The sequence below is a fragment of the Bos javanicus genome, chromosome 24, assembly GCF_032452875.1.
Source record: "Bos javanicus breed banteng chromosome 24, ARS-OSU_banteng_1.0, whole genome shotgun sequence".
Taxonomy (NCBI): domain Eukaryota; kingdom Metazoa; phylum Chordata; class Mammalia; order Artiodactyla; family Bovidae; genus Bos; species Bos javanicus.
Window position 1 is genome coordinate 30,559,860 of NC_083891.1, and position 13,459 is coordinate 30,573,318.

The 13,459-nt window shown below is 36.6% G+C and overlaps 1 protein-coding gene across 1 annotated transcript in view; it reads right to left on the reverse strand.

The window, feature by feature from the left end:
- TAF4B (TATA-box binding protein associated factor 4b) overlaps positions 1-13,459 on the reverse strand; it is a 112,048-nt gene that overhangs the window by 19,853 nt on the left and 78,736 nt on the right. The window contains exon 14 of the mRNA XM_061399705.1: positions 4,549-4,659. Within this exon, the coding sequence (XP_061255689.1) occupies positions 4,549-4,659 (111 nt within the window). The remainder of the gene's footprint in view (positions 1-4,548; positions 4,660-13,459) is intronic.

A 13,459-nucleotide genomic window follows, 5' to 3' on the forward strand; every position in this document is an offset into this window, starting at 1 on the left:
CTAAGAACTGATTTCATACACTTCAATGCACAGAAGTAAATTAAGGAGAAATTAAATACTCCAAAGTAGCAAATTTTAACAGTCCCCCTCCCTTAGACGCAACAGGCTTATGGAATAAATAGTTGGTTCTAAATGATAATTGGTACTTGTTGCTTTTTGCCAGAGTAACACCCGGAGACGGTGGCTGATGCTATTCAACTCTAGCAAGACTTCTGAGAATATTAAATGTAAATCTACATAGAAGATAGTTTAATATATAAATTGTACAACTAGAAAGATTTTTGAAGGATAAGAGGGAGTTTTGCATAACAAAAAAAAAGTCTAAAGGAAGAAGGTCTAAAACAAATTTCTCCAAATTTACTTTTGTTGATTCGTTATCAACAAAAATGATAAGCTATGAATGCTGAATGTTCTAAGTTTAATTCTCTGAAATTTATATTTTTAAAAATTGCCACTACTTTATGCAGCATTCCAAACTGAAAGCTCTCCCCTTCGGTACTAGAAAAACCTGCATTTGAACCAAGGATTTATTCCTCAAAGAGCAAGACTCCACCCCACTCCCCTCTGGGATTTTATGCTTATTCCAGCAAATTCAGACCAAACAGGTAACATTTCAGGTTTCCATCTATAAAGAAAGAGGCAGACACTAAGTAGACCCTCAATTTTTAGGTACAGAGTAATAAAAATATAAATGGTTTCAAATATCAATTTTGTGTTATTTGTGAGAATAAAAAAATCAAATTGTTAAAGGGTTTTTAACAATCCTGATTCATGCAATTTAAGCGACTGGAGGGGCAAATCAATCAGCAGTCTATGTAAACACTGAAAGAGCATATAGGAAGGTTCTCTCCAGTTTCCCATTTTTCAAAGAAAATTGCCTTTAAAGTTAAAACACCATGAATACAAATCAACACAAAAAAGTAGTTTTCAGCTAATTTCAAAATAAGGATTGTACTAAAATGTCACCAACTCATTAAAGAAATGGACATTTTCAATTCAAGTTGGATTACTTAAAGTACTGGCTGTTTATAGTTCAGAAAAAGTCTGACAACGATCTAAGTTAAAAATACAGGAATAAAGGGGAAAATATATGTGCCTAAATTCTCAAAACTGAAGAAGCACCAAGGAAACAAACACTTCAATATATTTATAGCCAAGTTAGAACATATATCTGTTTTGAAATTTAAAAATTAAAAATTTAAATTTAAATTTCTATTAAATAAATAAAAATTAAATAAATTTCCATTTTAATACTGATATAAACTGATTTTTTTTAAATCACCGTTTTGAATATCAATAGTACATTTCATTTCTGCCCCCTGTAACCTATAGACTTTCTCAGATTCAAACATACAATAAATGAAAAGTACTTTACAATCTCTGATTATTAGAAACCAGGGAACCTTTAATGTTTCTGAGATTTGTGACAAACTCAAATGACACATAAAAATGAAGCTTTGAAAAAAGTAATCAAAAAGTAGGGCAGGAACTCAGACATTCCTGTATCTTTCTCAAAGGAGTTATGATATTATAAAGAATAACTACGTGGATGAAGAAATTTACAAATAACTGTTCTGCCAAAAAGAAAAAAGTATGCTAACGAGGCCATATTTATAGGAATGTGCTTAATGATGAAAGAGCATGCCCCACTTTTAATAAAATATTTGCACACATTTATATACAAATAGACCAATAATAAAGGACAGTGGGTTGTCCTGTGGTAGAGAAGTAGGAACATAAAAATTTCTACTGGACTAGTTTTACCATATTTTTAAAATATACTAAGATTTGGAACCTCAAGGTCACAAAAAGACAAATACTGTATGATTCATTCCACTTACATGAGGAAGCTAAGTAATCAAATTACAGAATCAAAGTAGAGTGTTGCTTACCAGGGGCTGGGAAAGGGGAAGATGGGGAGTTATTCAATGGGTATAGAGTTTCAGTTTTGCAAGATGAAAAAGTTCTGCGGGTATGGGGTGCAGCAATGTGAATATGCTTACCACCACTGATCTGTGCACATAAAAATGGTTGAGATGGTTAAGAAAAAAGATTTGGCAGCAATACATAAATAATCATAAACAGATAAAAATAATCTATAAACAGTAGACTGGTCCCATGCACTTATATGCAGCTACTAGCCACGTGTGCCTATTAAAATTTACATGAACTTTTTAAAGTTAAAATTTCATTTCCTCAATCACAGTAGCCATAGCTCAACTGCTCAACAGTCGTTATGTAGCTGTTGAGGGCAGCTCAGACTCCGTAAGTGTTCATCACAGGAAGTTCTATTAGATAGCACTGGGTCAGACTCAAATATATACGGGAATTTGTATTTGACACAAAACTGTCTGTGATAAAGGTGGCACAACCAATCAGTGGGGAAAGAATTACCGAGGAAACAGAGTTGGGACAGTCTGCTTGTCTGGAGAACGAGGAGGCAGAAAGCGAGTAAAGCTAAAAGCAGATCTCACCTATTATTCCGAGCAAACTCTGAATGAATCAGAGACTTATACTTTAAAGCTGAAATGATAAAAGGACTAACTCATAAGTCTAATTATTAAGAAAGGGCTTTCCAAACACAATGGAATTCGAGAAGGACAAAAGAAAATGACTGATTTTTTTTTTAATTTAACAAAATACAAACTTTCATATGAATAAAGCCCAGACAAACTGAAAAAAAAGTGAAGGGGGGTATGGAGTGTTCCATTTTTTTAAATCTATTAAAAAATATAACATAGGGGGGAGAAAATAAATTGAAAGTGTCAATATACCCATGAAAAAATTGCTCAATTTCACTTGGAATTTAAACACTATTAAAAATTGCACTTCCAGTCATCGGATGGAAAAGATTATCCCCAGGGTTAATGACTGTGTGGAAAAACAGGCATGAATGGATGCAAAACCTGATACAAATCATTTAGGGGGCAATTTAAAAATATTTATCAAAAGTGAAAAGCAACAAATAATTTATGGGTAAAATGTTACTGAATCTAGGATTGTGTTGAAAATAACCTGAGGAGTAAAAAACTTACCTGAGAAAGTTGGTGCAGATGTAAATAAAACAAAATTTGGCATAAAATGATAGTAGTTGCATGGGGATGGTAAGTATGTAGGGGATTCATTATACTACTCTATCTTTGAATATGTTTTAATTTTTCCAAAGTTGTTCCTATCATGCACTCTTTAACCCAGGAATTTCATTTTTAGGAATTTAGCTTATAGATACACTGAACAAGTACAACAGTGGAAGTACAAGGACACTCTCTGAGGTAACAGAAGCATCTGGAAGCAACCTAAATTTCCATTAGAGAACTGGCTAAATAAATTGTTTATCTAAACAAAGTGATGTAACATACCTTTAAAAAAATGGAGGTAAATTATATGAGAGAGATTATGGAAAAGGGGAAAAGTATCAAGAGCAGAACAACAGATACAATTTGATTGCATTTGGTAAAAACAAAATCAAATGTGAATTTGTGAAGGCACATGAGATACACATCTATATTCATAATAAATTCTATGAGGATATGTGAGAATCTGAACGGTGGTTACATCTGGTTGGGCAGGGGATGGGGGACTAGAAATCTGGGAGGGGGAAACTCATCTTTTTCAAACATTTTTATACTATGAATTTTTTTGCATGTGAACGTATTATATCCATTACATTTTTATTAATAAAAAGAACTAGACTTTTAAAATCTTTCCTCTACAGAGATGACTATCATTTATCAGGAACTGTTAATGTTTTGGGTCAGCTGGGAAGAGCTTGTCCCAGAGCACATTTAAGTTTTATAGAGCAGAACAGAGGAGCCACAGTTTCTTTATTACTGACCCAACTCAGGGCTCTTTCTCACTCTTGTATCTTAGCCCCAATGACCAATCTGAAAATCTAGCATTATAGATTAATTAATCTAGAATAATCGCTCTAAAGATGTAAGATCCTTCCTTGGTGTTAATCAAACAATTAATGATATTTACTGAATATATATTAATATGTACCTGGTCCTGTGGGAGATTCAAAGGAAAAGGATTACAGTCTTGCTCAAGAAGTTCATAATCTCTCATAATAAACCAAAGAGAAAATACTCATGTGAGGAGCAGAGAACGGTTAATGCCATGCAAACACATTACATGCAGAGAAAAAGAGAAGTTAGTGTGGGTACGCAGAATAAAGTCATGGTAGAAAAAAGAGGGCAGACTTGATCTTAACAGATGAGCTGGATTTAGACACCCAGCGAGGAGAAAATTATATAAAACTGCCTGGAAGAATGTACAGGAAAAATCTGAGATAGTGAAACTCAGTATGACCAGTGGTGGGGGACGGGAAGAAGTATAAAACAAGTAGTAAGTTGGAGGAAAGTTCAAGGTGATACATATTTTTACGAACAAGCAAAAATTAAGATTTTATAAAATAGGCAAAGGAGAGCTTTAACCAGCATTTGGCAGCAATAGTGTGCAAGGCAGAGTAAATTATCTGCATTCTTTGTTTCCTTTAGGCCTGCTTTTTTGACATGACAAATAAAAGGACAAACTTTGTTTCCATACCTCACTTCCAGACCCGGACTCTAGTGGTCTCTTCTTCCTTGGTCCAATAGCCGCAAGAGCTGTGAGATTAGCATCTCTCTGCTGTATCTGTGCAAGCTCCAACTGTTGTAACTGGAAGACAGAATTAAAAAAAAAAAAAAAAAAAATCGGTGTTTACACACAGCCATGCTCAGAGAGGGGAAAGAAACTGACCACTAAGCCCACTTCTCTGTTCTTTTCCAAATACGTGACAGTGCAAAATAAATATCAGATCAAAATAAGTATCAGATTTCCCTGACAGCCAAGTGTACATCATATTCTGATTCCTTTCCTCTGATAAACTCTTTAGTCCTGAATCTCTAAACAGAAGAGGTAGAATTCAGGTAAGGAAGAAGTACAGAATAGAACAGAAGACAGACATCTAGAGCTTAATCTCTCCATAAGTTTAAGCACAGATAAGAAATGCCTAAAGAGTAAGTTGAACCGTAAACTGTAGTGAAAGCGGCCAAACTACAGTCAAACTTTTCAGATTAAAAGTGAATTACAGTTGACCCGTGAACAATGAATGTGGGGTTAGAGGTGCTATCTATGCAGTAGAAAATTTACATGTAACTTATAGTTGGCGTTCCATATACCTTATAACAAACATATAACTAAATTAAAGAATCTGCCTGCAAGTAGGAGACGGGGTTCTAACTCTGGGTCAGGAAGACCCCCTGGAGAAGGGAATGGCTCCCCACTCCAGTATTCTTGCCTGGAGAATTCTATGGACAGAGGAGTCTGGCAGGATACAGTCTATGGGGACGCAAAGAGTTGGACATGACTGAGCAGCTAATACACAACGCATAATTAAATTTACATATAACTTATAGAGGTTTCTGCATATCTATGTATCCATTAACTCAATGAACTGCAAGTCATGTAGTACTAGGTACTCAGTGAAAAAAATATACACTTAAGTGAATCCACACAGTTCAAACCTGTGTTGTTCAAAGGTCAACTGTACTTAAAAATGGATAGTTTTTATGTATTATAGGAAATAGTTCTATATGATTTACAAAGCACTTCCTTAATTCATTTAATCCTTACAATCACATTGAAAGGTATATATTGTTATAACAACATGAAAAGTATACATGTACTTTTTTTTTAAACTAAGGGAGACAGTGAGGCTTTAAAGAGGTTGGGAAAACATCATAAAGGTCACACAAATAATAAGTGATAAAAACGGAACTCAGAGCCATAAAAACCTTTCCAATATATCACACTTTTTATGGATTTACTCTATATTTATCTTCACGTGAAAAATTGAAAGTGAGTGTACTGCTATTACTATGGTTAACCAGAATGATGAAATCTACAAGGTATAATTTTTTGATATTTGGGCACTAAGCTGTACACAGTATCTATCAAAGATGTTCTATTAAGGTAAATAATATAATTGAGAAATAAATGCATGAAACACTGCATCATTTCACCAAGGCAAGTGTCAAACGGTATTCTTTTTTTAAAAAGAAAACAAAGTAAAGAAGTCAAAATAAAATATCACTACACAGATCCTTGGGCTTTTCCAGAAGAGAAATAATGTTCAATTCCTACCAAAAATCTTGTTACTGTGGAGAAAAAGGGAGAAAGAACTAGGTAGTGATTGCTAGATAAATATTCAAACAAGATCAGACTCCAAAATAGTCAACTGAAGTAACCTACTGGGGAACCATAAATATATCCTGAGAGTATTCTTCTAAAAGAGCACTAACCAAATTTTTAACACTGAAAAAAAAAAAAAAAAGACCAGATAAAAGCAGGAAACAGTTTGGGATGAAGTAGGCCATCTCAGAGGGAGAACTTCAAATTACTTTATAATATCAAAGGAAAGACAAAGAACAAGCCAGTAAGCTATAGGTAACTGAGTCTAACAAAGCTGAAGAAAATGAACTAGGAACCACTTCCCTTTTACTCCACAAATCACAGGGCAGAAATCCGTCCTGTAAACTATGTATTTACGTATATATAAACTGTTAGAAGGAGAAGGCAATGGCACCCCACTCCAGTACTCTTGCCTGGAAAATCCCAGGGACGGGGAGCCTGGTGGGCTGCCGTCCATGGGGTTGCACAGAGTCGGACAAGACTGAAGTGACTTAGAAGCAGCAGCAGCAGCAAACTGTTAGAAAACTATTTTCGGGAGTTGTAAACTATCTTTTGTTGAGGCTGGTCTTACAGTTTTAGAGTCTGATGCTGTCACAATACAGAACTTCAGGGTGACAAAATACAATTTTAGCTAATCTACCTGCAGCACAAATCAAACAACAAGCTATATTTTAAAGTCTTTCCCTGTAGAGAAATGGTATCTGCAAGACAGTCACATCAAACAGTTTTAAAATTGACCTCTGTCATCAGATTCCTCTCCCTATAAAGTAAAATATTTTCTCTCTGCAAATTATACTTTGGTTTTCAGAAATCTCACAAACAATGCTGTAGAAAATTTTGCAAAACTCTTAACAAAAATAGAAACTGACCATAGTTTGGTGGGTCCTGTATTTACAATAAACTCTTAAACTCAATATATCGTGGCCAGCACAATACACTGTGGATGAAGACATGTAAACTTTCTGTGTGATAAAAGCAGTCACTGAATTAGAGGTTTCCTAGTGGAAACAAGATTGCAAGCAACATGATTATTTACACAGAAAATTTCAAGGTAGTTATAAAAAACAAAATTAAAGAACTTCCCAGGACTAATAATGAGTTTAAGCAAGGCTACAAGATGCAAGTCAATACACATAATAATCACATTTCTAAATACCATTAAGGTAAAGTCAGAAACTTAAATTTTTAAAAATGCTGCTTAAAATAGCTTTCCCCCGAATGAAATAAGTATAAATCTAATACATACAGATACTTGTATGCTATAAACCACAAGATGCAGATGAAAGAAATAAAAACAGATAAATGGAGAGATACACTGTGTTCATGGACTGTAAGATTCAACAATCCATGGACTGTAAGAAACAGTAAAGGTTCAATTCTCTCCAAACTGACCTTCAAACAACGTAATTCCAATAAAATTTTTTTTTGTAGATATGTATAAATTGATAGTAAAATTTATATGGAAAGTGAAATCAGAATCTAAATCAATTTTGGGGAGGGGAGGGAATAAAATTGGAAGAATTACACCATGCAATTTTAAGAATTACTTATATAAGGCTATAGTAACCAAAATAATGTGGTTTTGACAAAGGAATGGGCACAGATTAATGAGACAGGATAGGGAATCGAGAAACAGATTCATGTAAACATGGCCAGTTTATTTTTGACCAAGGTGAAAAACAACTCAATTGAGAGAGCAGTTATTTCACCAAATTGAACAACTGAACATTCACAGGCAAAAAAAAAAAAAAAAAATGAACCCTGAACCTCACACATTATACAAAAATTAACCTCAAAATGTAAGATCTAAATTTTTAACAAAAAGTGTAAGGAAAAGCTTTCATGACTTATGGCCCAGCAAAGAATTCTCAGCCACTGACAGCCAGAGCAGGTCTATTTTTTTTTTTGACATCAGATCAGATCAGTCGCTCAGTCATGTCCGACTCTTTGCGACCCCATGAATCGCAGCACGCCAGGCCTCCCTGTCCATCACCAACTCCCGGAGTTCACTCAGACTCACGTCCATCGAGTCAGTGATACCATCCAGCCATCTCATCCTCTGTCGTCCCCTTCTCTTGCCCCCAATTCCTCCCAGCATCAGAGTCTTTTCCAATGAGTCAACTCTTCGCATGAGGTGGCCAAAGTACTGGAGTTTCAGCTTTAGCATCAGTCCTTCCAAAGAAATCCCAGGGCTGATCTCCTTTAGAAGGGACTGGTTGGATCTCCCTGCAGTCCAAGGGACTCTCAAGAGTCTTCTCCAACACCACAGTTCAAAAGCATCAATTCTTCGGCGCTCAGCCTTCTTCACAGTCCAACTCTCACATCCATACATGACCACTGGAAAAACCATAGCCTTGACTAGATGAACCTTTGTTGGCAAAGTAATGTCTCTGCTTTTGAATATGCTATCTAGGTTGGTCATAACTTTCCTTCCAAGGAGTAAGCGTGTTTTAATTTCATGGCTGCAGTCACCATCTGCAGTGATTTTGGAGCCCAAAAAAATAAAGTCTGACACTGTTTCCACTGTTTCCCCATCTATTTCCCATGAAGTGGTGGGACCGGATGCCATGATCTTCGTTTTCTGAATGTTGAGCTTTAAGCCCACTTTTTCAGTCTCCACTTTCACTTTCATCAAGAGGCTTTTTAGTTCCTCTTCACTTTCTGCCATAAGGGTGGTGTCATCTGCATATCTGAGGTGACTGATATTTCTCCTGGCAATCTTGATTCCAGCTTGTGTTTCTTCCAGTCCAGCGTTTCTCATGATGTACTCTGCATATAGGCTAAATAAAGAGGGTGACAATATACAGCCTTGATGTACTTCTATTTGGAACCAGTCTGTTGTTCCATGTCCAGTTCTAACTGTTGCTTACTGACCTGCATACAGATTTCTCAAGAGGCAGATCAGGTGGTCTGGTATTCCCATCTCTTTCAGAATTTTCCACAGTTTATTGTGATCCACACAGTCAAAGGCTTTGGCATTTGACATGTTTGACTTCAAAAAAATTAAAAATTTTTGCTCTGTAAAAGACAGTTAATAGAAAGAAAGGACACACTATTTTTCTCTTCAATTTACATGCTTTTTCTTTTTTTGCCTTATTGTACTAGCAATATAATGTTTCCATTAGGAAACAAATCTTGTACTAGCAATATAATGTTTCCATTAGGAAACAAATCTTTAGAAGCAAGCATTCAGACTTTTGATCATTAAGAATGGTATAAATAATAAATGCTGGAGAGGGTGTGGAGAAAAGGGAACCCTCTTACACTGTTGGTGGGAATGCAAACTAGTACAGCCACTATGGAGAACAGTGTGGAGATTCCTTAAAAAACTGGAAATAGAACTGCCTTATGATCCAGCAACCCCACTGCTGGGCATACACACTGAGGAAACCAGAAGGGAATGAGACACGTGTACCCCAATGTTCATCGCAGCACTGTTTATAATAGCCAAGACATGGAAGCAACCTAGATGTCCATCAGCAGATGAATGGATAAGAAAGCTGTGGTACATATACACAATGGAGTATTACTCAGCCATTAAAAAGAATACATTTGAATCAGTTCTAATGAGGTGGATGAAACTGGAGCCTATTATACAGAGTGAAGTAAGCCAGAAGGAAAAACATAAATACAGTATTCTAACGCATATATATGGAATTTAGAAAGATGGTAACAATAACCCGGTGTATGAGACAGCAAAAGAGACACTGATGTATAGAACAGTCTTATGGACTCTGTGGGAGAGGGAGAGGGTGGGAAGATGTGGGAGAATGGCAATGAAACATGTAAAATATCATGTAGGAAACGAGTTGCCAGTCCAGGTTCGATGCATGATGCTGGATGCTTGGGGCTGGTGCACTGGGACGGCCCAGAGGGATGGTATGGGGAGGGAGGAGGGAGGAGGGTTCGGGATGGGGAACACATGTATACCTGTGGCGGATTCATTTTGATATTTGGCAAAACTAATACAATTATGTAAAGTTTAAAAATAAAATAAAATTGGAAGAATAAAAAAAAAAAAAGAATGGTATTAGTGGGAGAGTTTTAACAGAGGTCCTATATCAGACTGAGAAAGTCTCTACTATTTCTAGATTGCTTAGAGTTTTATTAATAATGCATGGTGAAATCTGCAAACATAGATCTGCCTCCGGTGAAATGGTCACATGGTTTTTCTTTCTTGTACAATTATTACGTTCAGTTCAGTTCAGTCCCTCAGTCAAGTCCGACTCTGCGACCCCATGAACCGCAGTACGCCAGGCTTCCCTGTCCATCACCAACTCCCAGAGTCCACCCAAACCCGTGTCCATCGAATCGGTGATGCCATCCAACCATCTCATCCTCTGTCGTCCCCTTCTCTTCCTGCCCTCAAATTTCCCAGTATCAGGGTCTTTTCAAATGAATCAGCTCTTCTCATCAGGTGGCCAAAGTACTGGAGTTTCAGCTTCAACATCAGTCCTTCCAATGAACACCCAGGACTCATCTCTTTTAGGATGGACTGGTTGGACCTCCTTGCAGTCAAAGGGACTCTCAAGAGTTTTCTCCAACACCACAGTTCAAAAGCATCAATTCTTCTGTGCTCAGCTTTCTTTATAGTCCAACTTTCTCATCCATACATGACCACTGGAAAAACCACAGCCTTGACTAGATGGACCTTTGTTGGCAAAGGGTCTCTGCTTTTTAATATTTTATCTAGGTTGGTCATAACTGTCCTTCCAAGGAGTAAGTGTCTTAATTTCATGGCTGCAATCACCATCTGCAGTGATTTTGGAGCCCAGAAATAATAAAGTCTGACACTGTTTCCACTGTTTCCCCATCTATTTCCCATGAAGTGATGGGACTGGATGCCATTTCTGAATGTTGAGCTTTAAGCCCACTTTTTCAGTCTCCACTTTCACTTTCATCAAGAGGCTTTTTAGTTCCTCTTCACTTTCTGCCATAAGGGTGGTGTCATCTGCATATCTGAGGTGACTGATATTTCTCCAAGCAATCTTGATTCCAGCTTGTGCTTCTTCCAGCCCAGTGTTTCTCATGATGTACTCTGCATATAAGTTAAATAAGCAAGGTGACAATATACAGCCTTGACGTACTCCTTTTCCTATTTGAAACCAGTCTGTTGTTCCATGTCCAGTTCTAATTGTTGCTTCCTGACCTGCATACAGGTTTCTCAAAAGGCAGGTGAGATAGTCTGGTATTCCCATCTCTTTCAGAATTTTCCACAGTTTATTGTGATCCACACAGTCAAAGCCTTTGGCATACTAATTTTTGAATACTGAACCAGATTTGCCTTGCTGGGATAACTGCTTCTTGGTCAAGATACATTATTTTTAGGTATCACTAGATTTGTTTTGCTAATATTTTTATGAAGATGTTTACACTTATGTTCATGAGGCATATTGATCTATACTGTTGGCTGGTATGCAGATTAGGTCAGGGTCACATATGACAAGTGTGTAGCTTGAGTGGGAACAAGAAATAAACAGAAGAATATGGGGTTGCTTTCCTGAGCTCCTCCCTTTCTACCTCCTCTTCCCAGTAATTCCTGGTTCCTTGGGGCTCACTCCTCTTTTTGTCTCTCTGGCTATAAGGCTGGGGCTTTAGTTACTCTTCTTGGCCATGTAGTTCTGTGACTGTGTCCATGTCTAGGATCAAGCAACAAGTATGAAAACAGAAACCAAAAGCTTACTAGGCAGAATCAGAGGAGCTATCTTGCTAGTTATTAGCCTTTATAATTCAACCTCAGCTTTCAGGGAAATAGTATAATCCACATAATCTCAACTGGACATTTCCCCCCTTACACTCAAACACAGTTCTTTATATACTGTTGAAAAGAAATATAATATACTATATTGATATAAGATTAAGAACTTTTTCCCCAGTTCTTACTCTTATATTCTTTTTTTATTCTCAACCTCTGGAAGGAAACCACTCCCCCAACACACACATACAAAATTGGTATGTTAGTTAGTTTTTGGCAACAGACATATCCATGGTCAATCTCAGGCTTATATTTAAAAGCCTGATGGCATCTTTCTTCAAGGTCTCCATAGCTAATGTTTTTAAGCTACTGGTTTTCCCTCTAATACCTCACCTTTCCCTAAATTATGACAGCTTTATAATACAAGCAGAGTATGTATTGTCACATTCATTTTAAATACAAGAAAATGGGTAAGTTTAAAGAGGTCAAGTGACTTTCCCACAGTGAAATCGAGACAATGGTAGACTGAATCTAGCATCCAAGACCCCTGACTCCTACCTCAATGCTCCCTCCGCTATAATACATACATTTTCCCACAAAAGGAAAACATGTCTCTCAAGACACACAGATCCCATATTCAAAATTAAAGATGCATACTCCCTTCTGAAGAAGCTCTAAATAAAAAATAAAATGTCATCTTTTTCACGTACACCAATCCAGAGATACAACCAAAAAGGTCTCTTGTGAAAATATCCATTAAAAAACCTACTGTAGCTTTCCTGTGTCCAAAAGAACCAAGTGAATGGTAACTGGATGGGGCCTGAACTGTGCCAATTCTCAGAGTCCCCAAATCATAGTATTTAATTTAACCTTCTATGACTATGCAGTCAATGGGAAAAGAAAAGTGATAGATTTTAAAGGCCACCTTCTTTCTCCTCCTGGACCAAGGATTATAAGTGTAGTCTCCAGAGCAGCAGCAGCAATTGCAAAATCAGTGGAAATTGGTCAGAAATGTGCATTCTCAGGCCTCACCCAGGCCTGCTGTATCATAGGTGCCTGGGACCCAGCAATCTGTGTTTTAACAAGTCCTCCAGATAATTCTTATGTATACCTGAGTTTGAGAACCACTTAGACTACCAATGCTTTGAAACACGGCAATTCTGTTTCTCTGCTATGTATACAATTTCTTTATAACTTGTCATTTTAAGAACACCTTCTCCATACTACATTAATTTGATTGCTAGAATGTACTTTTAATGACAAATTTCATTTTGCCCTGTTCAGTGTTCCATGAATTTTGACTCCTGTAGAACTAGCATAAAGTTTAAACACAATTTGCTATAATTTAACAGTTAGCCTTCACCATCACATTTCATTGACTCCATATCTTTTAAAATTTCATTATAAAAAAGTCCCTTACCCTTCTTGTACCTAAATAATATATTTTCTAATCAGTAATGAGTCTTATGAGTCAGTATTCTATTTATTGCACAATAATGTTTTATGGAGAGTTGTATTTCTTATAGTTCTTCTATCTTATACAATCAAAAACCCCAAGTACTTCAGGGTACTGTTATGCATTTTAATCAT